The sequence below is a fragment of the Hemibagrus wyckioides genome, linkage group LG07, assembly GCF_019097595.1.
Source record: "Hemibagrus wyckioides isolate EC202008001 linkage group LG07, SWU_Hwy_1.0, whole genome shotgun sequence".
NCBI lineage: Eukaryota > Metazoa > Chordata > Actinopteri > Siluriformes > Bagridae > Hemibagrus > Hemibagrus wyckioides.
The window spans coordinates 23082809-23109704 of NC_080716.1; the positions used below are offsets into that span (position 1 = coordinate 23082809).

The 26896-nt window shown below is 39.2% G+C and overlaps 1 protein-coding gene across 2 annotated transcripts; it reads right to left on the minus strand.

The window, feature by feature from the left end:
* Positions 1-165: 165 nt before the first annotated feature.
* On the minus strand, positions 166-19432 carry slc7a8a (solute carrier family 7 member 8a). 2 transcript variants are annotated; one of them, XM_058395508.1, is made up of 12 exons: positions 19227-19432; positions 18631-18792; positions 11907-12111; positions 10704-10855; positions 6452-6577; positions 5778-5931; positions 5115-5238; positions 4656-4759; positions 4232-4328; positions 3935-4084; positions 3216-3393; positions 166-3124 (listed from the first exon to the last, which is right to left on the minus strand). In XM_058395508.1, the coding sequence occupies exons 2-12, from the start codon at positions 18770-18772 to the stop codon at positions 2964-2966; spliced, it is 1593 nt and encodes a 530-aa protein (XP_058251491.1). In that variant the 5' UTR covers positions 18773-18792; positions 19227-19432; the 3' UTR covers positions 166-2963. The 2 variants fall into 2 exon arrangements, with proteins under 2 accessions (XP_058251491.1, XP_058251489.1); XM_058395506.1 differs by having other exon boundaries at positions 18631-18868; positions 19227-19431.
* Positions 19433-26896: the final 7464 nt, after the last annotated feature.

The window sequence follows — 26896 nt, forward strand, 5'->3', positions numbered from 1 at the left end:
GCAGGTACTTACGCATTAACGAATGAATGAATGAACGAATGACGTTATATTAGTTATGAATTCCCATATAATTACACTCGGCATCTCCCACTTATTCCTGCAGGTGGCGCCATTTTACAACAAACTAGTGTAGCCTCATGAAATAAACCACTCCATGTATTTGGGTATACAGTTTAATTTGTCTTCAATACACAGCTGAAACACATACAAAATCCGTAAGAAACGAGATCAGTAGAAACGTCATGTGGAAGTAATGAGTGTTGGATGACTTGAGATTTTTTTTACACAATTTACCGAAGTTTGTCATGTCACAAAAATCGAACGAAAACCATGAAGCAAAATTGAAACATAAACCTGACAAAGACATTGAAAATATCACAGACATCATACACATGTTGCTGATGGTGGGTACAGTCATATTTTATGGACACACAAGTTTTCGCTCATGGGTGACAGCTACATTGTTAAATTCTTCCAGAGTCTGGATATGCTGGATACGAGTGTCTGTAGTGAAGGAGATGTACAACATTTCCCAAGGTTTCCTATTCATCACGTAACATGAAAGATCTAGTAAGTTCTAAAGATCTTGCAGAATGATGAGTCTAGGATTATAAACAGACATATAAATCACACAGATTTTTAAGCCTGGATAAAGTTTTAATGATGTTTCTTTTTACTTAGAGACTTAAGACTTACGTCAGCACTAAACATTCTATTGCTTGTTTATATAGAACGTACGCATCTATTTATACAGGGATATATAGGGAACAATTGGCACTCATTTTAGTGGTGATCATTTTTCACAAGTATTAATTAGATAAAAGTGTGACATCACTACGGAGGCACATAGACAAAGACCCTGTGACCACAAACATCACATATCATTTTTAGACACAACAGCAGACTCTGAACTTTCTGTCCACTTTTGCTATTGTTGGGAATTAAATCTGGGATATAATGTATTGAAAATATACAACTATGATGTATTCGGATCATTGCAAAAACTAAGAATTTTGGGCGGCCAAATGTATATGTCATTTTGGAGAGTATCCTCCTACATGAAAACACAAACAGCATCACACAATAGCAACTATGGACAATATGAGCACAGTCAGCTGTGTATACCTTCATTTATTTATTTACAGTGGCAGCACAGATAGAATGTGACACTATATTAGACATAGAGTACAGAAAAGGGCTGGTTTGGTCAGTTTAAGTTAGTCAGGTTATTGCACCCACGTTAACACTTATAATACATCTACATTATTTTCGAGTAATATGAATATTAATAGCAAGTGTTTTCTCTGACTCTGAATACATTTTTTTGTACTCAAGTACTCAACTTTTTTTGTTTTTACATATTCGTGTCTTTTCCACGTTCACTTCAAGAACAAAAATAAAGCACTCCCTTACTCCTGTCCTTTTCCTTTTTTCGAAAAAAAAAAAAGAGAAAAACTAAAGACAAACTACTTATAAAAACCTTTCACTGACATGAAATGATTTAAAATGTATGTAGTTCATTTAATTTACATTTGAACACATGCATGCGAGTGTTTAGGTTGTGCCTTCACGGTGTGTGAATAGAGCAGGAAATCAGCAGTAAAATCATGTGTTGTTATTAATTTAGTTCATTCTATTACGCAAGTCAGCAGCCAGCATAGAATTTCAGACTTTTTTTGTTTTTCGTAAACTGTTTTCACAAAAAATCTGCAAAAAAAAAAGAAAAAAGATTGTTTAATGGTGATAAAAAAAAAAAAAGTGATTAAATGAATGCCTAAATACAGGCATTTTACCTAAGTATTATATTATAATTTTATTATAATTAAGGCAATTTAAAAGCGTTAGACTTGAACTCACACCAGATAAAGTCTCTGGTAGAAAACTACTCTGAACCTAAAAATGTGGTTCTTAAATATATATTTTATAGACACTTATCTCAAGCTTTAAAAAAAAAAAGAAAATCCCAGAGTTCAATTGGATAAAAAAAAAGAAGAGAAAGAAAACCAAGAAAAGCATTGAATGAAAAACACACAAAGTAATAACAACAGTACTAAGAATGACAAAAACATCATAAAAAATAAACAATCAAGGGTAAAAAAAAAATTGGGGGAATTTTGGGAACACAAAAAAAAACAAAAAAAAAAAACAAAACAAGGAAAAATCAAAAACAGTTCTTAGTGTATTGGTGCAGCTGAATCTACTATGAAGTATTGGAATCAAAACACTTTGGTATGTTCATACTACAATAAAGATGATTGAATAAAGATGATGTTGTAGGTAATGAAAGACTAATACTGCACTAAGCAGACACTGTTCATCAAGGTTGTGGCATATACAAACATACATTTATAGTGTGTGTGTGTGTGTGTGTGTGTGTGTGTGTGGAAACAGTACATTTCCACAGACTCTGTGTGTAGTAAGAAAAGGTGGAGGAGTACTTGAGGTCAGAGAATGAGAGGTCCAATTCTAAACCGTGGATGTTAGAATAATTTTAGTTTAGTTAGATCTAGACATCAACGAAGAGGGTGGATTTATTTCTGTATTACAAATCAGACATTACTAAAATAGCAGTGTCTTCTGTACATTCAGTTTTGATGGTTTATGATCGATCCCAAGTTGTAAAACAGGACGTAGACACGAGTGATGGAAAAGAAACCTAGCTGGATTCTTTACGGAAGCCGCTGCAGCATAGCGGCCATGTTGAGGTGTCGAGGTTAAAAAGAGGACTGGAACAGCATCCAGCTCCTTTACCCATCCTCACCTGTGTCCTCTCTCACCTCTACCTCAGTCTACCTCACTTGCAAAAATGATAACCCTGCAGAGGCAAAGGCAGATGCAGCAATCGAAAAAGGCGTACTAGTGTGTGCTTTATGAGTTCGCACCCATTTTACCAGTGTGGATCTGTGTCAGTCATGCAGCCTGCATTTGACTGCATGTGTGTGTGTGTGTCTGCATTCTAGTGTTCAGCAATCGGCCGAGTTTGGTGTTGCACTGTTCGCTGCAGACAGAGGAGCAGCCTCTTCCCTCATCTCGATCCCTTCTCCTCCGCTTCCCTCTTCGGGTTTCTCGTCCTCTGCTGGATAGACCACCACACAGAACTTCTGGCCCAGGTATGTCATCTTATCTGTGGGAAATTACAAAGTATTAATACGGTCATATTTTTTATCATATACATTTTTAATTATCTACAAATGAATTAGGTTTATTCCACATACCAACAAATGTGTTGAAACACTGGGGTTTGTTGTCCCAGTAGACACCCAGGAAGTAAACAGGCACTCCAGTGAGCATAATAGCCAGACCGATGCCACAAACCACAGGCTCAGAGTACAGAGAGAAGATCAGCAGGAAGGCCCAGAACAGCAGATAGATCACTGGCCACACGAGGCTGATCTGAGATCAAAATACAAGTGTGTTATTGGATATTCCTGAGAAAACTCAATGTTTTTAGTAAAACAGGAGCTCATATTCATATTTAAGTCACCGTGGCTCACGGATCAGCACAGTGTGTGTAACTGCAAAAAAAACAGTCTTTTTTTTTCTTTTTTTAGAAAAAGTTTAATGTCACAGACTCATGTCATTTTCTGAATTCTGAATGCCTGCAACATTGCTGAATATTTCGTCATCATTGTATTAAACAGTGTTACACCATGAAATAATTCCTATAACCTATTATGTCTCAATATGGAAATGTAGGCTGGGTGACACCGTTTTCCCAGGGAGGGGTGTGCAGGGCCAAGAGCAATCTCTAATTTACATAACAACAAATGTGTTCCTTCTTGAAAGGAAAAGGGCTGGCATTTCATTCCATTTTTGAATGACATTTGCCATTATAGTAATTTAAGCCATTTACATTCATTATAGAAAAAAAATAGGGTGACTTTAATAACCAGCCAACTAATAAGAATTTTTAATATTTTAAATACACACTCACTTTAATTGGTCGTGGCATATCAGGCTGTTTGATGCGCAGGACAATCTGCCCGGCGACTGTGACACCATAGAAGAGGTAGTTGATGAAGCCTACATAGTTGATAAGTGTGTACATATCACTAGTGCACAGCATCAGAAGGGTCGAGATGCACTGGGAAAGAAAAAACGGAGACGACGGAAATCACTACCTTTAGCAGAGCTCAATGACTGACATTTCTCAGATACTGGTAGTCGATTAAGAATTGTATTTAGTGAATAGCTGACAATGGAAGCAAAAACGGGTGTGCATGTGACTCACAGTAAAGAGCAGAGCAGGAATAGGTGTACAGCGCTTCACATGGATCATAGCTAGCAGGCTGGGGAGATGGCCCTCTCTAGCACCGGCGAAGAACAACCTGATAGAGAATGGTGCACATGGCAATTTTAGGACATTAAGTTCAACAGCAGAGATTAGACACTGAGTGAGAGAGAGAATGACAACCAGACAACAAGAAGACAGACAGGTACCAGAAGAAAGGAACAAAGACCAATCTACACAACATGACATATTTACAAGCCAGAGGACATATCTGCACTGACAGGACAGTGTTTGGGAGAACATATGGAAGAACATAACATGAGACATAAGAACGGCAATGAGCCCGAGGTGGAGGACTGTGTTCACATGTAATCACAAAGCATTAATGGATAAGATGGATGGATAAATGGATGGCGAGACTGACCGAGAGGAGGTGAAGAGGGAGCCGTTGACCCCCCCAAAGGTGGACAGAGCCACCGAGATGGGCATGATCCATGACATCACTCCCAACAGCTTCTCACCAAACGTCTGGGAGAGAGCAAAAGAGTGGTGAATGAGAGCTCGAGCAAGAGAGAGAGAGACAGAGAAATAGTGGAGGAGAAGTGCCTGAAAAAATCTGAACAATCCAAGTGGTACGTTTTGTCGACCTGAATTTACAAATAATGCAGTTTTTCATATTGAAGTATGGCATAAGTATCAATTGGGAGAAAATGCAGGAACAATTGATACTTAGATATGTCATCACAAAATACATTTAATCAACATGATAGAGAGACAAAATAATGTAAAGAATTTATATAAATCAGTACTATTTTAGACTCAGCTCTGCTCGGTGGTGACCTGTAAACGAGTGAAAGGTTTCATACAGAGACAGAAAACTCACCACAGCAACAGCGTTGGAGGCCAGCAGCTCCTGAGGGCTCATGGCGGTGACGTAGGCAATGTTAGCAAACACATAAACAAAAGTCACCAGAGGGATGGAGATGAAGATTGCACGAGGCAGGTTTCTGTTCAGAGAGAGATGAAAGAAGCTGACGAGGTTTCTTCTGCCTGCCATGTCATTGTTTCCTTGTCCGTGTGGTGAAATGAATCGCCATTAGTATATTATTTCTAGTTCTACAAAAATAATTTCTCAACAAAGTAATGATGGCTAATGCTAGTAAACCTGCTGACAACTATTCTAAACTACTACGGAACATTGCATAAGTATTTACCCCCTTGAACTGTTTCACATTTTGTGGTGTGATAACCTGGAACTGTACAGGACATTTGGGTGTTATGAATCTACACAAAATCAGCGAAAGTGGGGCCAGAAAACAGTACAGTGTATAAAGCATTTACAAATAAAAAAAGTTGTGAGTATTCACCCTGTTGCTGTGAAACTAGTTCTGGTGCAAGCAGTAAATATTAGCAGTGACATAAATAGCTGAGTCTATCTGTGAGGTGAGTTCAAAATACACTGGTTCAAAATACAGGGTTTCCCCCTGTTATGCCCGATAATATGTTTTTGAGTAATTAGCATCAGTGTCTAACATTGGAGACTTACACATAGGGATCGACCAGCTCTTCTGTCACATAGTTAAGGAAGTTCCATCCTCCATAAGCAAAAGAGCCTTGCAGAAATGCTAGAGCTATCAGACCCACATCATAGTCCTGGAACGGCTCGAAGGCATTGGCTGGCTCCAGCCAATAATAGTCGCCTGTACAGAGAGACAAAAAAAGAGCAAAGAATAATTAGAAACCTAAACCATTACTGGTCTCTTGAAGGTTTTTGTCTGAACCGCAAGCTTTCAGTTCTCCTGCTCGCTGATTGAATCCATCTTTACACATAAGTGAGCAACAAGAAAGCCATACCCTCACAGTATGGCAGTGTTAAAAAATCTATTTTATTAAGCATTAAGCATTCCTGTTTGGCTTTCTGTATTTCTGTAACAGCTGTCACTGCATTCATACCAGAACAGTCTGCAGTTTAAACCCTGTTATAACACACCCCTCTGTACCGAGATCCTGTCTAATCCTCGACAATGCTTCGGCTGAGAAAACAGAATTATCACAGCTTTGCTTTGGTGGTGCTTTTGAACTCGATGACTTTTCTCTTCAGACATCAACGGGAAGATGTAACTGTTTTTATCAGTGGACTGGAGAAACGGAAAAGCAGTAACACACACAAACATCACACATGCACACATGAATAGACACATTTAGGCAGACGGTTCTTACCTTTGCAGATCTGCACAATACCCATGATGATGATAAGGATGAGGGCCAGAAGTTTCCCAGCCGTGAACACGTCCTGTACACGAGTGGCCCAGCGCACACTCGAACAGTTCACCCAAGTCAGCAGCACTAAAACAGACAGAAAGCAGAAAAAGTCTGGGATCAAAATCCTGAACACATAAAGCATATTCATGTGCTATTTCTATGATTTCCTGTTTCTCCCAAAGTTAAACCTGGAACCAGACTAAATAAAAAAGGGACCATGTTACAATAACGAACATTTAGAACATGAGTCTTCAGGACCATGGACTTTTTTGTGACTAGCTGCATTTTTGTTTCAAGAAAATAACAGGGGCTAGTGAAGAAACATCTGGTTATAGCTACTAAAACAGGATAACAGGAATTACCAGGTTTCAAGGGTGTTATACATCATTGAATGAAACTGTTGACAGTAAACAAAATTCTTGTACATAAGAAACTATTCAAACTATGAGCCCTGATCTCGGATCAGTCAGTGCCCGGCGAATATAATCACGCTGTAGTAATATAATATAAACAAGGCCATATTAATACTCTAAAGTCAAAGTCAAAGTCATATTTATTTTAAAGCACATTTAACACAACTTAGTTGACCAAAGTGCTGTACAATTCTAAAATAGCTGCAGACAGAGAAACAGACAATAAAATAAAAATATAAAATAAAAAACAGGGAGAAGAATACCTCATCACTCAGTATTAAATGCCAATGTGTATAAAAAGGTCTTAAGGTGAGATTTAAAAATAGGAAGATGATAAACGTAGGACTTGGTTTTATCTGGCTATTTGAATTTAATTTAAAACTGAAAAAAAGGAATATATGCGCATCTGTGTCATGTAAAGTTATAAGCCACACACATATATTCACACACATATGACTTAACTCCTGCAGTGACTAAAGTACACCTTTAGGTCATAAATGAAAGGCTGAGTCGCGCTTTCCTTCCAGCTCACATGTCGAAGCTTTAGGTGAACTTCAACCTCTGGACTTGATGATTATGCTGAATGCTTATGCGTGTTGGTTTCAGTCCAACACGTGGACATACAATGCAGGAAATGCCAGTGCTCAGTGAAGATACGAGAAATGTCTATCACATCAATCCTGTGTCTGAAAAGCTCTGGAAAGCTAACACGGCTCCTCAGGTCTCGCTGTGACACTAATAACACTGGGTTTAGGAATACAGTGTGTCCCAAATCAGTCAATAACAAGCCAGTGTTTACTGTGTCAGTTACACTGATCAACAGAGGAGAGATAACTGGAGCACCAAACACCCTGATAACTGGAATAAAACATAAAACACTCTCACGGTCCTCTCAGAAAAGAACACTGCGACTTAATTATCGTAATTTGTCACATCATCCAGGCCTGCTCTCAGGGTCTGGAGACATAAACAGCACAAGTGACACAAGTGATACCTCGAGTGGTTTGTGTGACTTGTGAGGTGGTGAAAATGTTAAGAGTATTCAGTTCCATGTAAGCAAAAGCAGTGCCTTTATCTATTTATTGACTACCTCGACCTAAAAAGCTTTTCATGATAGCTGGCACCTACACCAGTTGAAACGAGTAAACAGCTAAAAAAAGAAGCTGCACTCAGTGATGATAAATCTCTGAGCATCAACCAAACAAGTGCAATGCCTTTTACCTTTTACTTTTGCACGTATCTCAGCCACAAGTCATTTAAAATCTGCTGACAGACAAAAATTTCATTTATAGACTCACTTATGACTTATGACATTTTAACAGCTGGTAACTGATTAGGCTTGCATCACTTTATTTAGTTTATGCAGTAACATATGAGGCAGCTATTCAACAACAGCTATTTTTCAATCGAAGCTGGACATTTACTGTGAGATTTTAGACATCTCTATATCTCTATGTATGTTAAACTGCCTTTTCACCCATCATGATCTTCATGCTGTATAAAGAACAACATTAAATATAATCTGGTTTCTTAAAGTAGTGATGTCAAATTTTGTTATAGACAGACATAATTTTATGTCACCGATTCTTCAGGTAAATCTGTTAAACAAGTAAGAGATTAATCCAAGTGTTGACTCCATGTGTGGAGAAAACCTGCAAATATCAAATCTTTCCTGAAGTCATATTCTCAGTTACTGAGTAATGAGCAGCATGTTGTCAAAAAGAACTGCATCCCAATCATAACTATACCTTTTATAGGCAAGATGCACTTGCCACTCCCATAATTCTTTGCATTAATAAACAAAACACTCATTTAGCCCAGAGCCAAAACGTCTTCAACAGCTTTCTTTAAAATGAAAGTGTGTCATTAAAGTAGGATAAAGTAGAAGGGTACAAGCTCTCTTCAGAAACAGTGTGTTCTTTCTAACTTTCCTTCCCGTATTCTTACTGTATCAAAAGGGAGGGGAAAAAAACAACAACTTTAGTACACAGAAAAACAGCCCTTCCTTCAGCTTTTCCTGTAATCCAACTGTAAATCGAGCACAGAATCCCGAGGGCATTTCTTCTTCCTATCTGATGGTACTATTGTGAAAAACACAAGACAAAAACAGAGGTTGTGGAACAGCCCCCTGTCCTCCTGTAGATCCTCTTACACCAGCTTTAGACAAGCAGGTAAAACCAGGTCAGTGTCTCTTCTCCACACGATACTCACAAATACGAAGCTCTTTATAAACACAAAATGTGTGGGTTTTTGTTTTTATTAATTTATCACACAAAGTTCCGTAACCTGATCTGATTCTGTTTAAAAAATACACATGTATGTGTGTAGCAGATTCTTATTCTTCGGATCTCTATTTTTTCTGTCTCCACACATCCTGTAGTATTTGTGATACGAGTGTGAGATTTGACAAATGGCTCCAACACTGCTGAACCATCCATCTTTCCTCAACACTTTCCTTTTTTCCACCCACCTTGCGTCTGTCCTCTATCTATCTATCTATACACACAGACTGACTGCATTAACTGCACTGAGGTTGTTAAACTGGCTTTGTGTGTAGGTGAGATTAGCAAGTAAAATATGCTGTACAGAGAAAATCCCAGTTTTTCAGTAGAGGTGGAACTGTATCATGAATTCCTACACAGACAAAGAATTCATCCAGAATTCCTATATTTCAAGGGCTACTTTTAATGACCTCTCGCTGTGAAGTTTCTATAAGATTTTCAAGGCAAACAAATGTAGCTGGACCGAAGTAAAAATTGTGCATAACGAACTGACTGTTCGTTAGCACATTTAAAATATGCACCGAGTTGCGATTCCACATAGAATACTGCTCCAATTGGGAATTACAAATGCCAGGTTCGATGCTAATTTGCAGCTCGCCCTGTCATGGACAAACAAATAAGATGACACTGCAGTTTTACTTGCAGTGTGAATGCAGTTAAATGAGAAATATACATGTTTATACAATTTTCAGAGCAAGACTGTTTGTCTCTGGTACGATTGGCAATCGGATTATAAGAACTGCATCATGAATCATCACCCATCTTCCCAGAGCCTCTTATGAGCGCAGCCTTGATCCAGTATCCGTTCTGATCTGGTGTCGGTTTTCTTTCTGGCACACCACTAGACTAAAAATAAGATCTGCTTCTGGATCAGCTCTGTAGTGCTGATGTTGTGTTGGTACAGCCCCCATGATTATCGTCATGATGAGCAGGTTGTTATGGCAACATCTTTATGAGAAAAGGCTGCGTACGCACCATGACTGAATACCTTCTGGTATGAATAAGAGGCATTAAACAGCAAGAAAATCACAAACAGATGAGAAAACAACGCATTTGCATAAACTGTTCTTTCTTTTGCGCTGAATTGATGGAGGTCAATAGGAATTGTGCAAGAAATGGTGCTCAAATGTGCTAAAAATATATACGCCGAGCTTTAACATCACTTTGAAAGGTTAAGGAAACCAGTAAAGCTTCTTAGCATGATGTCTATAAATAACTGAGGAACCAGTTCCTTCTGTAAATGTTTACTTTAAATAATTCAGTTAATTATATCACTGACTATATATGGTGAATAAACCATGCACTGAAGCATCTTTTAGGAAACCACAGATGCTCTGAACAACCATGTATGTTTTTAAGAGCGTGCCCTGAGCTTGGTGTAAGAATTTGTGAAATGCATTTTTGTGGTTTTGTTTGTGACAGGTTAACAGTCTCTCTCTATCATTCATTTCCTCTTTTTCTCCATTTTACTTTTTGGTCTCTCCCCCCTCCCCCGTGTTGTACTGCAGGACTTACAGAGACAAATGGCTGCGAGTAGGCGAAGACCGTTCTCTGGTGGGAAGCAGGTGGGGAAGAGAGGCTGGAGAACATAGTTGGAGAAGGTGAGAGCGATGACTGCTTGGTTTGTGGGGTAGATCACCAAAACGGCAATCCATAATCTCAAGAATCTGTAACACACAAGAACATGGAGCACACAAACATGATCACATGATCCTGTAAGTAGACTCATGTGAGACTACATAAAACTAAATCCACTCTATCACACATATCACACTCATATCATAGTTTTACATAATACTAAACCCACAATCACACTCTGTAGAAGCATCACATATTGGAATCATTTCCAATATATTTGTATTTCTCACACATTCTGTGTGAAACACAATGTGACTGTGCGGCTCAAAGGCATCGATTGTACTCACTGGCATTTGAATAATGCATAAGCCTATTAGACGCTCTGCATTAGCATTAGAAAATGACCACACTTTTTTACTAAATCCCCTTAATTATGGTGAAGGTCAAGGTATTTTGAAAACCTCTTGATAAAATGCTTAATTTAATGGTTCACATAGAAAAGGAAGTTTCTTGTTTAAGAAAAGGCCAATAGTAGAGACAGTGGCATGAGATTTATCTGTGTGGAAGGAATGAATATACAAAGACTTTCCATTAATCTTCCAATTTTCCATCTGCTCCAAGTTTCTGCTTTGATAACCTTGTAAGCTTAATGCCTGCAATTCATTACGCCATGAAGTTTAGAATAATAAAATCAATTCAGAAAGCATTAGCGAAAGCTCAGAGAATACAGAACAGAATGAACGCACTTTAATGTCCATCATTAAGAATCATTCGAATTTGCTAGAATGTTCTATTCTTTATCAGTAAAAATGGTTTCAGTTGAAGAAATAATAATAATAATAATAATAATAATAATAATAATAATAATAACATTTTTTATATAGCAGCTTCCTCACATTCCGGCTTAAAACGTTTAGTACGAAATATTAAAAGAAGTAAGATTGCGTTAGTTTTCAAACTGGAATTACAAGATGATAGAATGACAGAAACGAGCAGTCAGCCAAAATATTGTGGCTCGATATTCACATGGCAGAGAGACACCATAAAAAACACCATAAAGCCGTCAAGAAGCACCAATTTATCACCACTGAAGCAGATGAATGTGTGAGCTGCGTCTGTCTCGTGTAAAGACGTTCTCACCCTGCCAGTCCACCGAAGATGTCCTTGACATAAGAATAGTCACCACCAGACTTAGGGATGGTGACCCCCAGTTCAGCATAGCAGAGAGCACCGATAGCAGTGATGACGCCTGTAATGATCCAGACGATGAGCGCTAAGCCCACGGAGCTAGCATTCTCCAGCACACCCTTAGGACTGACGAAGATCCCCGAGCCTATGATGTTACCTGTAACACAGAGCATTGAATGGAATGGTTATGATGCGAAAAAAGGCAGTTCTAAAGTTATAGTATCTCTGAATTGGACAACTACAAATTGTCTGGTGTCTGATTTACTGCATTACTACACATATAAATGCTTTGTTGCACAAAAGATGGAAAATAATAAGTTCAGTATTTTACAAGAGCCAATCATTGATCATGACTGTGGATGTTTGTGTGCAATGCTTTGCAGGCTTGGGCCTTGTATAGCTGACAGGAAAGCATTTCAGCTTCAGATAAGGGTGTAACACGTAGCAGCCAAAGGTCACAATGCGACAGTGCATCCTCAGCAAATCTAACTAAAACCCTACTGAAGAGACAAACAAGACTGAAGAGGTTGAAATAAGGACATAGATAGATAGATAGATAGATAGATAGATAGATAGATAGATAGATAGATAGATAGATAGATAGATAGATAGATAGATAGATAGATAGATAGATAGATAGATAGATAGAGAAACTGTAAATAAAGATATTCTCAATAGATGCAGCACCGACAGAAATATATCACATAAAGTGAAAGTGATTAATGTCAGTTGGTATGGAGGAGAAAAATAGGATGTTATTAAGAACCCAGCAAAGCAGAAAAATGCATCGACCCGCCTGTGTGAATCAAAGGAAAATAAGGATGTCAGGATAGAGCAAGAGAGAAAAAAAAAAATCAAGGCCAGCAGACAGCGTGAGTAGTTTGCTGAGTCAGTACCAAAGGCAGGAGACACAGATTGGGGTTAACGGGTACAGCTTGTCCATGTCCAAGTGTGTGTGTGTGTGAATTTTATATAAGTCACGCCTCGTTCTGAGTGATCCCAGTGCCTCCAACAGCTTTTGAAGGTGTGAGTGGGTTGCTACATGCATGCATGCATGCACACGTGTGTATTTTAAACCAAACACTGCTTCATTCCCAGTGGATTGTTCATGCATACTGGGAAGGCTCTCCAGGAACAAAGGACAAAGAAAATAACCATGAAGTCCACATGAAAATCCCTGTCTGACCTTCGATAAGAACAATGCGACCTTATCCTAGGACATCTTTTTGATGGCCAGCGTCTCTAATCTGCCTCCTACATCCAAGTCTTAGAAGAAAAAAACATTCACACAGCAAATAAACCCTCAAGACCCCATAAATGAAGAGCTTCATATGCTCAGATATGACAAACAAGAGCCAGATGGGTAAAAGCTCCTGAACAGTGCTCAGGCTAAAATCTTACATGGATAAGTAGGCCAAAGGTCACACATAAGATAATCACATTATTCATGCATGATGAGGAGAAATCTGAGGGGAAAGTTTACCTGAACTGTTTTTGAGGTAGTATGAGTACATAAAGCTCATGTCTGTTCCATACAGAACAAGTGCACAGAAAAGAAAATCATAAAGTAACTCCAATCACTGACCATATTCACTTCCTGTTTTGGATATGAAAGTTTTGCATGCCTACTAACTGTGGGTTACACAACTATGATCTCTGGCATTACATGGCGTCTTGTTTGTGCAAGACCTCGGCAGTGGCTTCAGTAATCTGGTTCCAACTAGCTCAAATTGCAATTCCAGAAAACACACAGCAGTCTGGTATTAATTGACTTAAGCACACCTGACCCGCCGGCCAGTTAGAACCAGTTTCTCCTTACGCCTCTTGCAGGAGAGCATTACACAGCTCACGTGCAGCTCCAATGCAAACGGACCCTCAGTGCAGTGCTGACTCTCGTGGAAACACGAGGACTTCCTGTGCACGTACTACTTCCCCTCGACTTCCTTTTTTTGGGTGTATATAAGTGTTTGCTAAAACAGAGTCAGTCACGTGACCTATCAATCCTACCCGAGTGCTCACAAGCATCTCACACTGTCAGAATTTGAATGCAACCAAATGGTGAGGTTCTTATAAAAGCTGGGATTAAATCCTTCAGTCTAAACCGTCTTTAATCTGTGGCCAGATTATTTTATATTGAGGCCTAGACCTTGATTGCTCTTACTAGGTATAATAAGGACAGAACACACGTCTCTCATGATTTATACTCACATTACCTTTAGACTTTAAGATTAACTTATTTAGTGTAATTAAAAGCTTTTACTCAGAGGCTCATAAGGAGGTGTGAGTGGACAGTTAATGAGCCTACTCAACACAATGCAGTTATAATACCATGATTTTTAACGGTTTATAGTTATGTTTAACATTGTGGAACAAAAACATTTTACTTCCTGGAAATGTCATTGCAGTCAGTTCCTTGTGAATCCCTCTCTTTTTATCCTCTCTCTCTCTCTCTTTTAAAGTTAATTATACAAAATTGTACCTTGCAGAGAACGTTTGGTCCTGAAGATGTCTGAAAACACAGACAGTTCCAATGCTCTGACACTGTAGACTACTTTCATAAAGGTTAAATCAACACCTTAGAGAAAACTTCACCATGTCAAAGATTATAATTATTTTCACTGTTAAATGTTGTAAAAAGATACAAATAACAAAACTCCAACCTACATTTTAGTGCCCTATCACCATCCCAATGATGTTATCATGTGTTGCTGTTTATAAATCACAGGCGAGCTACCACTAACCTCCTCCCACCCCCGTATTGATTCTCCTCTGTCGCTCTATTGATCTGCCTGTATTTCTGTGTCCTGCTAAAGGCAACCACTGAGAGTGAAAGAGAACAAGCAGGATGGAGAGTAATCTCCAGCACCGGGGCGGTTTATCCGTCAGTCTGTTTATCAGCCAACCATTTATCAGCAGTGCATTCTAAGAGGATTATTTTATTGTAATCAGAGTGTGTGGTACAGCACTAGTACAAGACAGAAGCCACAGTGATTCATGTAGAGTAGGAGGTAAACTACAGACACCATATTGTCCAGTGCTTTTATGCCATTCAGCATGAACAGAAACAGGAAATAAATATAAATACTCTCATGATGACTACAGACCGTGAGCTGCCATTATTTTCCAATGAAGCAAGCAGTACTCCTTTACTTAGCTACTAGCGTGAGCATCACACATTGGAGGACAACTAGCCTTTCAAAATTAACCCTGGCCTCATATGAGCTTTAAGAGCACTGCCAGTGAGATGAGCGTGGCAAGAAGCAACTTACTAAGTAGAGACAGAGAAATTAAAGCTTGCTTGTACTTGCAGTACCTAGTTATTCAACACAACTTTAAACATTTGCCATGACTTTGAGGGGAAATAAATAGTCTATGGTGACAGTTCAGTGGAGAGCCAGTTTTTTCTTTAAAATTAAAAGTTTCCAAAGTTTCCAGAAAAAAACCCTTTCTCACAAAGTAACTATGTAGAGGAGACATTGTTTAAACTTAATTTATATTAATTACAACATGAAGACAAGCTAAAACACAGAAGACAAAATTGCAAGAGAAAACAAAGAACTAGTAACAAAACAGCTTCAATTCCTGAATTCCCACATTCAAGACTTACTATAAAATTACTAAAAACTTACAAAAAATGAAATGTTTGTGCTCATTATACTGTGTGGTGATTGTGATTGTGGTTTTTAGTAATACGCTTAACAATAGAATTAGAATTAGTAGAATGAGGCCTGTGAGTATATTTAGTAGTTTGGAGATATAAATAATAAGGGACGCAGGGGGTCTCCAAAATAAAATCTTTCCTAGGACTTCCTATAGTCGTGAACCTGCTGTGGTTCATATATACAGCTCTTTGAACATTCTATGGAAGGAATTTAATACACAAACATTAAATATCCTGTTTTGAGCTATTGTGACCTTGTTAATATTTTGTACTAACAATAAATACTGAGCTTTTTTCCTACAATAGACGACTTAAAAAAAGCATCTGTTCAGCAAAAGCAAAACAGAATTGTGCTTTTTCAGTTTCGCAAACAAGCAGCTTTTACTTCCGCTTGCAAAACCACATGCTACTGTGAAGAATGATGACAGCAGCCATGAGAGCAAGACACCCTTTCAAGATCATTCAAGAAACTTTCAAGATCAATGATGACATCAACCTGCATTTTTTTATCTTCACTCGCTTTTCCAATGCTTTGTGAATTATGGTTAGTTCTATCACACTGTCACTAAAGTAATGGTTAAACTAGATAACCAACACAACCCCAGACCAACATACCCAGCAGGCAGTTACTAGACATTTTGTGCTTGGATGCACTCCAACTAGGCCAGCAATAAATCCATCAGCACCCCTAACCTTCGTTTGAGTCAAAGCAGTTCCGAAGATAACTGAGGTGAAGAATGTTTAACAGCCTACAGTCTACTAACACTACTAGCAGTCAGCTTGATTGCATCATGCTGATTAACCATCTCACACCTTTGGCATTTAATAGCCTTATCAATCTTAATCATCAACCTGGAACTACAAGAAACATTCACCTTGTTCCGATCATGAACCCTGTGGCTTCTACATGAAACTACAGAGTATCCCAAAAAGGGAACACAATTTAGATAGCCTTTAAGTATGCCTGGGACAAAAGAAGAACATATTGAAATCATCCCCATGGCTGAATCTGGAAGCTGTTGCATGGTTGGAAACATGACAAGCATGTCACAACGACTGGGAGCCAATTAAGGTGGGATCAACTCTGTGCCTGTTGACCAAGAAATGGCAAGCGTGTAGAGGAAGTAGGGAATGTTTTGCAAATAAAGGGAAAAAAGTGTTAATTTCCACTTAAATATGCAGACAGTTGAGAGACTCATTTAATTATATATAAACAAAGTATATATAAATAAAACCTAACTAAAGCAAAGCTGACCGGTTGATATGGATTAAATGGAATTGAGGTGGTGTTCCTGATACTTTCTGAGTAATTCAATGAAGCGTGCACAGAACAAAGGCTGGCTGGTAGGCATGCAGGAGGTCCAATATTAACAGTAAGCTTTTAATAATATTCACGTGATTAGCATGTGGCCAAGGGGCTACTTAAAGGAAAACTCCACCCTGAAACATATTCTGGTGTTAATTTGTTGTGAGATATTTATCATACAAAGAGGTCTGAGTGCTGAGCTGATGGAACACAGTGTTAGCATAATTACAATGACAATTATATGTCATTATAATAGGAGACAAAATTATTCAAAACAGTCAGACTTGGGTGTCAAGAACAAAAACTTCTATTTCTCATTCATGTGAATGAAATTCGACTTAGATATAGTGGAAAGAGCAAGTCTTGGACATAATGCAAAACAGCTAAACTTATATATAGTGGCACTAAGTGTGTTACAAAACACACTTAGATCAACTAGCTAGTAATCTATAAGATGAAGTATGTGACAGTGTTATGTATGAAATTTGAACCTGATCTAAGCTAGCAGATTGTACAGATGAGCTGGACAGACTGAGTGAGTAAAATGCTGCTGCATTGCTTACTTGGGGTAGAGATGAAGGGTTAATGCTTACTGACTGACACCACTATTCACATGTGGCCAAATTTGTGAGCAGTGTAGGAAGCCATTAGGCAAAGTGAAAATAGACCAACAAGCCAGTGACAGATGTTTAAGTAAACAAGTCATCCTAGAACCTCTCTTCAATTATATATATATATATATATAGTATGTGTGTGTGTGTTTGTGACAGACGTATTTGTGACTCTTATTTATAGGGTCAAGAAATTAATACTAAGCTAATACTGCTATTAGATTTGTAACCGGAAGGCAGTTCTGGACTCTATTGTTGGTTTAATTAGAATACAAGTCATATATACTTCCTGTTTGTCATGAGAAGATGATCTAGTGACCAGTTTTCCCCAATATAAGATCGAAATGTATACATTATTAGACAGCACTGATGGGTCTGCTTCCACTAGCTGTGCATCTCTCTCTAGCAAAACATTGAACAGGCCCAGACTATTCCGTTTCCATAGAAACCTTATGGTCATGCTCCTTTTCAAGGTCACAGCTCCTCCTTCGCACTCTCACTTGGCTCGCTCAATCCCAAGAGAAGAGCAGTACTCTGAGCCCTAATATGAACATGAGACATTATGTCACAAGCAATGCTGCTGCCAGATCAGTAGGAAGGAACAAGTGGTTTGTTGACATGTGCTCTACTGAGTCTTTCAATGTCAAACAGTGTTTAGAAACCTGCCGCTGTTCACCCTGGAGGACTTAGCAGCTGTGTGCAAGTAGAAGTCATGAAGGATAAGGACCTTAGACTTTGATACTTAGATACTACAACCGAAATCAGTTTAGTAATAGACTCTCATAGTTGAGTAGTATGACTAATAAATGCGTCCTTTATTGTTCTTCCTTAGTAATGGAGTTCAGTGTCAGTTCCAAGTAAGATTAATTCAAATCCCCAGGACTACCAGATGCCCAATGAACCTTGAGCAATGTCCTTAACCCTCAACTGATGAACTATTTTAGAAAGGTGGTGCCAGACTATCCAATGTAAATACACTCGTTTGACTAGTATCTCTGCAATTTGCATAGCATAGCACTTTGTGTGCTTTACATGCACAGAACTGCATACATCTCTCATAAATCCTGATTAGAAGATAGAAAATGCTTTATTACTAACCGATAATAATCCCGCAGGCGCTCACAAGCCCGATCTCCTTCTTCAGAGCCACGGATGATTGTCCTTCTGCTTTCCCGGCTTGTGCCGCTTCTTCACCGCCTCCAGAAGCAGCGCTTCCTCGATGTCTCGGACCGTCCGTCATGTCCACTCCTGTCTATGGCACTAAGTAGAGAAAGCGCTTGGAGAAGGCTGTGTTGGTGATGTCTGCTGGTTTCGTGTGCACAGTGTGATTTGCAGCCTTAGTGAGAAAGACAAACGAGCGCAGTATTCTCGGTGGGGAGGAACAACAACGGATTTATCTCAGTTCAAGCGTGCTTAAATAAACGGCACAGGGTTTTACGCGGTGAGGAACAGCTGAGGTAAAGAGATGGTCAGCATCCCCTGCGTCTTTCGCCCGACGAGGTGCAATACGAAATACAGCGAGTATCGGCGATGCAGCTATAAAATGTGAAATTCCAGCTTTCAATTTCAATTACTGTAATCTAGTCAATGTGACCGCGCAGTAACTAAGAAAATATCCCAATAGGAATAAAAGAATCAATTCAGTGGAGGGTCTTGGTGTTTATCTTAATGTGTAATTTAGGTATCTGGCTTACCCTGAGACTCCACAAAAATATCTATGTTTTTAAATTACAGCTTCTTCCACCGCCTCATGTAGACCTGTCCTTCCTGTCCTTATTGAGATAAACGCTTCCTTGTTTTCAGGTGCGGTATCCAAAGCGCATCCTCCAGCCAGAGGGAATTCTCTCACACTGCCCTGATGCAATAGCACTGAAGATGAGGAGGAGGAGGAGGATGATGATGATGTGTGTGCGTGTTTGTGTGAGCTTAGTCGCCCTTTAAATCCCGCAAAGCAGTGACGTTATAAAGACCAACCTGAAACTAACAGTGGCTCCTCCCCTTCAAGTACAGGCCCTTCTTACCCCCCACCCCCACACCTCGACACATATACACACACACACACACACCAGCTGAAATCCTGTTTTTCTGCACACAGTGAATAATTTATACTTTACTCATACTCTCCTAATTAAGCTCTACTGTATTCTGCAGTGAACTGCGGCAGAGGTTATGAAATTTGCATGCCCTTGGTGTGGCATGTGCATGCATGCACTCTACATGGCTATATGAGCTTGTTTTCCCCAGAAGAATGTCTGCGCTCCATTGATTCGGTGATATTAGGTATCTCTTGCAGGTGAACTGTTGTGTGCTTTTAAATCAATAGTTTTCCCAGATGTTTTGGTGGCTGAAGTTTGCTTCTTTGGTATTGCACTAGAGCTACGAGACAAATGTAGCTTAGAAGTAAAGGAAGCTTATTAGCCTCCTTCTATTATTCCTTAAATAATATCTTACACGCAGCTCAATGTTCAGTGTGATATTAATGGAAAATAATTTGGGGAGGACATTTCATCAAGCACCAGCATGTGCACTATACACACTGATAATGGGTGTCGCAGTGTGTTGTGGGTGAGATCTTCAGGGGAGCGATGAGAAAAGTTCTGTGACATAGTCATTGGGGGGTGGAAGGAAAGCAGAAGTTTCAGGTTGGAAGTGGAGGAGTGGGTCCTTTTTGTTCTGGGTTTTTGTTTTTGTTCTAAGGTGTTGGTGTGGCTGCTAACCAACAGTATCCTGGTTCACTTATGCAAGAAACTCACACCTGGGTGCCTGTGGAGAAAATGTTACAGTATGCTGTAGCATTAAGATTTCCTTTCACTGGAAACCCAAAACCTGTTCCAGCATATCAATACTTCTGTTCACAAAGCCAGATCCACGAAAACATAATTTTGCAAGGTTGGAGGATCGAGTGTCCTGCACAGAGCCCTGACCTCGGATTGGTATGACACCACACAAGCATCACAATCAGTCTGAGCTGTGATAAAATTAGTTCTAACTTGATCCGGGTGGTTGATGAATCTGGTTATGTGTGAATGAGATTACTGAAGCAAATGTTTGCTCAACATCTTTTTAAGGGTGTATGTGATAATTCATAGGCTAACCTAGGCTTCCTTATTTGTTAATTACATTAACCTGATGCAGTGTTGATAAGAGAAACGATGTAGTATATCATACTAAGCTTAACTGTGTTGATCAAAGGCCATTTTGTTCAGAGATAGAGATAATAAGAGAGAGGGAGGGAGAGGACATTGATATGATAAAGGCACTAGATTTCCTTATGGATAAATGAGAAAAGAATAAATAATCTTCAGAATTCTAGCCTTGGCAATCACGTACACATAGTTTAAATCTTTGAATTCTTATTCTCAACACATTTCACATTCCCATATTCACCATACGGACACGACTGGACATGTTTGGATAATTTACTTGCACCGTACTATTGTCTAGAGATGCAATAAAGTAACATTACAGCTCAGTTACAGACATCTGCATTAGAAAAGCTGTGTCTTATTATTTATTCATTTCTCCTTAGTAACCATTTCATCCTGGTCAGTCACAGTGGATCCAGAGCAAATCCCACTGAGCATGAATTCCTGAACAACAGAAAAATGTCTCCTGGATCTTCAGCTGGTCAGTGAGTCTGTGCCAACTGTAGCCTCTGATTCCTGTTCTTAGGTGACAGAAGTGGAACCCAGTGTGGTTTTCCTCTCTTGTAACCCATCTGACTCAAGGTTTGATGGTTTGTCATGATGTGAGATGCTTTTCAGTTCACCATGAATGTACAGTGCATTTATTTGAGTTAATTGTTATTTGTTTCAAACAGGGGTTGTTATTGTCATGGGACATGTGGGACCAACAACTCTGCCACGGTTAAAGTCACTGAGATGAAGTTTTTCGCCATTCTAATCTTTATGTGATAATGACCTGAAGCTCTTGTTTTGTATCTGCATGATTTCAAGATTACTGTTTGGCTAACTGCAGGAATGGGCTAGCGTACAGGTGATCCTTGTGTATTTCTATTATAACTCATATTTAAAACCACACACATGCTGCACTCATGACTTGCTTCCATAAGGTCATTAGGTCAAAGATAAAACAAGATAAGTGCCAGCTCAGAAAGCAGCAGTTAGCTATGGCATACTCAGAGTCATCGCTCAAGTAGACAGTTTCATTGTACCATACCACGTAAATGTTTAATCCAGGAATGGTGTGTAGAAATGATCTCACTTCTGTAACACTGCTGCTTCACATATGCATGACCTGAGTGTGTCCATTCTAATATATAACAGTTTTTGTTCTTCAGTGTAACAAAGGCAAAATATATATATATAATAATAGTAAAATCAAATGCAAAATAATCAAAATCACACTAAGATGTAAGGAAATGGACAGGAAGAAGCTGCAAACCATGATGGCTGTGTTATCTATTTTGACCTCTGTCATGACTAAGGAGATAATGTGTCACTTAAGGAAAATGGCTTAGAAAAGAAGAACGAAAGAGGAATATAGAAATGCAAAAGACGAGCAATTTCAGTGAGTGCCGTCTAATTACGCTGCTCTTATAAAGCTAATCCGTCTCATTAAGTACATGAAGTGGGCATGTTGGAACAGAGAAAGCACCATGTAAATCCTATGAATGCAGTTGTTCTGCTGCCAGATCTGGAACTGCCACATCTGCATTACAAAAGTGAGACATTAGCACAACGGAAACATAAGAACGACTGATAGGCACGAGGCCGACAATTCGGAGGAGTTTTGTAGGGCAGATTGTGAAGCGGCAGATTTAGGAGTGTTGGAGTAAGACATGTTGCCTTGCCATGGGTTTAAACTCCAACACATTGTCACTGATCAGCAACTCTTAGAAATGCAGATAAGTGAGTTACTCAGACTGATTATGACCCTGGTCTATACTCTCTCTCTTTCTCTCTCTCTCTCTCTCTCTCTCTCTCTCTCGCGCTCTCTCTCTCTCTCACTCTCTCTCTCTCAGATTCATGCCGTGCTTTCTTGGTAATAACAGGGCAGTGAAAGGTGCACAGATTTACAAAAGAGATATGGGGTTAATAAATAACCAAAGCTTTTAAGCCCATTTGCTGCCCAGTGGCTGGAAAATACGGGCCAATAACATCACCTAAAAGCAGTAATAATTTTAAACACTTTCAGAAAGAATATTAGCAGTCTATCTGATGACGAAATCTGGAATGGTTTGCATATTTATTTATTTATTTATTTATTTATTTAGAGATTATTTACCTACCTAATGCCTTTACAGCGCCCAATGTTGCTGTACAAATTATGTACCACAATTTAAAAAAAAACAAACAGTAGAAATGAAAAAGAGAAAGGTTTTGAGATTTGAAAGGACCAAGAGAAGTCATGGAGAGATTGGGGTAGGGCAATTCCACAGTTTATGAGACATGTGGAAATTGAGGCAAGCCTGGTGTGGGGTAGTGTGTGTGTAATCTTCTGCCAGAGAATTTGGGGTACACAATGGGATGCATGAATAGAGAAGCTGAGCTAGTTGGCATAGTTTTTATTAAATGCGCAGGCATCCAGTCATGCAGCTTTTCTTGCTTTGCAGCATTCTATCTGCAATGTCTTTTACCTTTAGTCAAGCACTCAAGCTAAGAAGGAGCTTATTTTCTACACACACACACACACACACACACACTTCTCATTGGAGTGGTTAACTGTAAGCAGGGAACAGTCTGAATCAGAACATCAGGACCAAATTGATCTTGAAGAACGGAAAGAAAAACATTAAAACCTGTTCTTGCAGTTAAAGATCAGGGTACACACCCTGGTTCACGTGCGTGTGTGTGTGTGTGTGTGACAGAGAAAGAGATGTGTAAGGTAGAGAGAGTGCAAAGACGAAGCCCTCTGTCCTGACAACAGGACATAGTGGAAAATAATTCCCAAGGGCTGTTGACCATGTAGAGGATGATGTGACCAGCTCTCGCTTGCATACCTCATTTACAGACCTACGAGACAGCTGACTTCCAGTGAGTTGCGCAACCTACCCAGAATTGCTAAGCAGAGACAGATGGATGGAGAGGAATAAGGGAATGAGCGTAAGAGGAAAAAATAAGAACATGATGTGACAACTAAAGCGGTGTTTGTCTGTGGGTAAAAGCAAAAGACATTGCTATGGAGCGCAGTTTGTGATCTCGGCATAAAAAAAGAGGATGGAATTGCAAGATGAGTGAAGAGAAACAAGGTCCAAAGTGAGAATCAGAGAAGGAGGTTGAAAGGGGGCGTGAGTATTTTGGAGAGAGTGTAATATGAGAAGCATGTTTACCATGCACAGAGACACGTGCTCTAAGAACAATGTTTCCAGGAAGACTTCTCTCCCCAGCGATTTTGTATTTAGCTTAATCCTACCCTGTATATCTGGCCAATGGCAGTGTTGACGATACAAGTAGTTCCCTCTTTCTATATTTGTGTTAGTGTGTGTTTGCGTGCAGGACGGTTCTGACATATTATATTATTATTCAGCAGTCTGTTCTGTTTTGCTTGTGTGTGTGAGTAAGTGATTCTGTTTATGAGTTTATGTTTGTGTGTGAGTTTAATAAGCTTAAGGTTACATCTGATTGCCTTTTCCTTTGTGTTGTGTGTGTGTTTGCATGCCTGAGGTCCACCAGAGAGCGGCTATGCCATTAATCACAGCATTCACTCTTGTGTTAATGGGAGATAATCGCTGATTAACATGAACATGTGTGTTTATTTGTAAGCATTTATATGACTAAGCCTTTGATGGCCATTCACACAGACTATAATTACTGTGTCAAAGCCCTTGGCCTTGTTTGTCCACACCTTCCTCTGTGTCTGTGTTTACCTAGCCTCATTTTTTGGCTAAATTTGTACACTCTCAGATCAGAACATTGTGTCTAGGAGTTGTTGTTTTAATCCGAGAATAGCTCTTCACATTGTTTCTTAATCATCATTGTGCAGTCAAGCTGTGCCGTGCTTTCCTTTAATGTGACCACAGACGGCTGTCTCACTGTTTCTCGGATTGATCACTGCAGGTCAGTGATGGCTCTGTTGAATGGGTGTGAACGCTTTCATCACACAACCATTGTGTAAAATGTGCTCAATGTAACGGCCGAATGGAAATGAATGATTTGCCCTTTGTTTGTTTTCATTAGGCTGATGGGAATTTTATAGCTTAATGGTTTTGATTGAGTGAGCGATTTTCGGGGGGGGGGGGGTTTTGGGACTCAATAATATGGACAGCAAAACCATATCACTAATTATACAGTATACAGGACACACTTCGAAATTGTGATATGATGTGATATCTTTCAGAAAAATAATCAATCCACGTGGGTGCTGTAATTTATACTGGAATCATTTGTAATCTTTTCCAGTGATTTTATTATTTTACATCTTAATCATTTTTTGCTTTATTTTTTATTAATTCAGTAGCAGCATGTCAACTACAGTGTCCCAAAAGTCTTCAGACATATGATAAGTGAAAGCAAAAATAACTTTATTTACAAAACTCCAACATTATTGACATTTCTTCGTAAACACACATAGAGTCTCTCTTTCCCAATACGGGATCCCAGTTTGGCATCATTGCCAAAGTGTGTGATGTGCTTGCCATATTTTCTGTTAAAGTACATCACAACCTTGTGACAGCTTCCCAGTTCAGCCAAGAGAATGATTTCAATGTGTTCTTCTTCTGTGGAAAAATGCTATCCAAAAACAGGGCACCCTGTAATTGTCAGTCTCTATTTATATTTAATGTAAAATTAAGGAAGTTAGTTCCGGTTACCAGTTATATTATAGGGGCTACAAAACTGTAGCACCAAAAAGAGCACTAAAATCTTGACTAGCTTTAGTTGATTCTGTTTGTAACCAGTTCAGGAACAATGCCTTAGTCTTCACTAAGGGAAATGGAGATGAAACAAAGTCTTAAGTTATAATTTCTTTTGTTATTTGACATACTTTCTGGAACTTTGTGGAACATTAATACTTTAGAAAGCAAAAGACATGTCAACTTATCGTACTATAATACACTATAGAGCACCAATGAAGGAAACCAAGCATTATCATTAGATTTCAACCAACAGGCCGAAGAGAACAGCCGCACACACGCTCACACACCCGTTCATACACTAGGGACAATCCACTTACAACACATGTCTTTGGACTGGGGGAGGAAACCAGAGTACCTTGAGGAAACCCCTGAGACATGCAAACTATGTGCAAATGGTGGAGGCAGGAATCAAACACCCAACCGCTAAAATGTGAGGAAACATGTGAAGACAGATCTTGTGTATGTAAAACGCTGTATTTTACATTGATATATTTCAGTTGCTATATTCTGTGGATCAGTGAATTCTGAAGCATTTTCGTTTGAGTATTTTTGTCTAAAAAAACCCATTTTGACATGTTATACTGTTACTTCTTACTTATTACTCCTCACACTGCACCACTCTCCCTCAGATCTACCAGCACTGCTCACCTGGTCCCACCATCTCTCAGGGTACAGGGTACATCTAGACTCTTCTATGTTCTGGCACCGAGGTAGTGGAATGAATTTCCCCTAGATGTCCGAGTCACTGACTGTCTACAAGCGACGGATGAAGACCTACCTCTTCCTGAAGCACTTAAACTAGTGTTTATTTTTCCGGTTTGTTTTATGTATTGTTGTATGTTGTGTGTATATTAAAAAAAACCTTCCTCCCAACACAGTTTTTAGGCTCATGCTATCCTAAGTCTGTGACCTAGTGAACCAGTGTTAATGTATTCATTGATAGAGACTTCAAATCACTCTTGTACGTTGCTCTGGATAAGAGCGTTTGCCAAATGCCAGAAATGTAAATGGTTCTACACACACTTCCACTTCACTGTCCTGCTTCCACCAGGATGGGTGCTCTACTCATCACTCTTCTCCCTGCAGATCAGTGACACCATCTCCAGACCTCTCTGTGGTGTTCTTGTCACCAATGTCTCATCAGGCAGACCTGTGTATAATAAGTTTCGGGTGCAGCTACATCACACTGCAGCTGAAAAAACTCAAGACTTAACTATGAAACATTCAATATACTCACCTCAATACCCAGGCAATAATGAGGCCTAACATCTGGTAAAGGCTTTAATAGATTTATTGAAATATTATTCCTTCAGTAGGAGCAGCTCACCTCAGTTACATGTTTGATATGACTAGAAGCTAATATTGATTCTACTGAGAAACTGAGAAGGCTGAATAAGCCTCAGTAACAAGCAGATCTACCAAACCACCAAACATGAGCAGAGTCAGCATATCAGCGATTATAATAAGCAGAACACCGTCTTTTCCTCAGAGTTATAGCTAAGAAGCAGGTGGGAAAAAATCATACACACCACAGCAGATGCTTTAAGT

Bases quoted from the DNA above. Each gene is read 5' to 3' on its own strand.
- slc7a8a (XM_058395508.1), bottom strand. From the start codon at position 18,772: ATGACGGACGGTCCGAGACATCGAGGAAGCGCTGCTTCTGGAGGCGGT. The intron at 12,112-18,630 runs GTTAGTAATAAA...TCTGTGTTACAG, and splicing joins CGCCTGCGGGATTATTATCG to GTAACATCATAGGCTCGGGG. The intron at 10,856-11,906 runs GTGAGAACGTCT...TGTGTGTTACAG, and splicing joins ATCTTCGGTGGACTGGCAGG to ATTCTTGAGATTATGGATTG.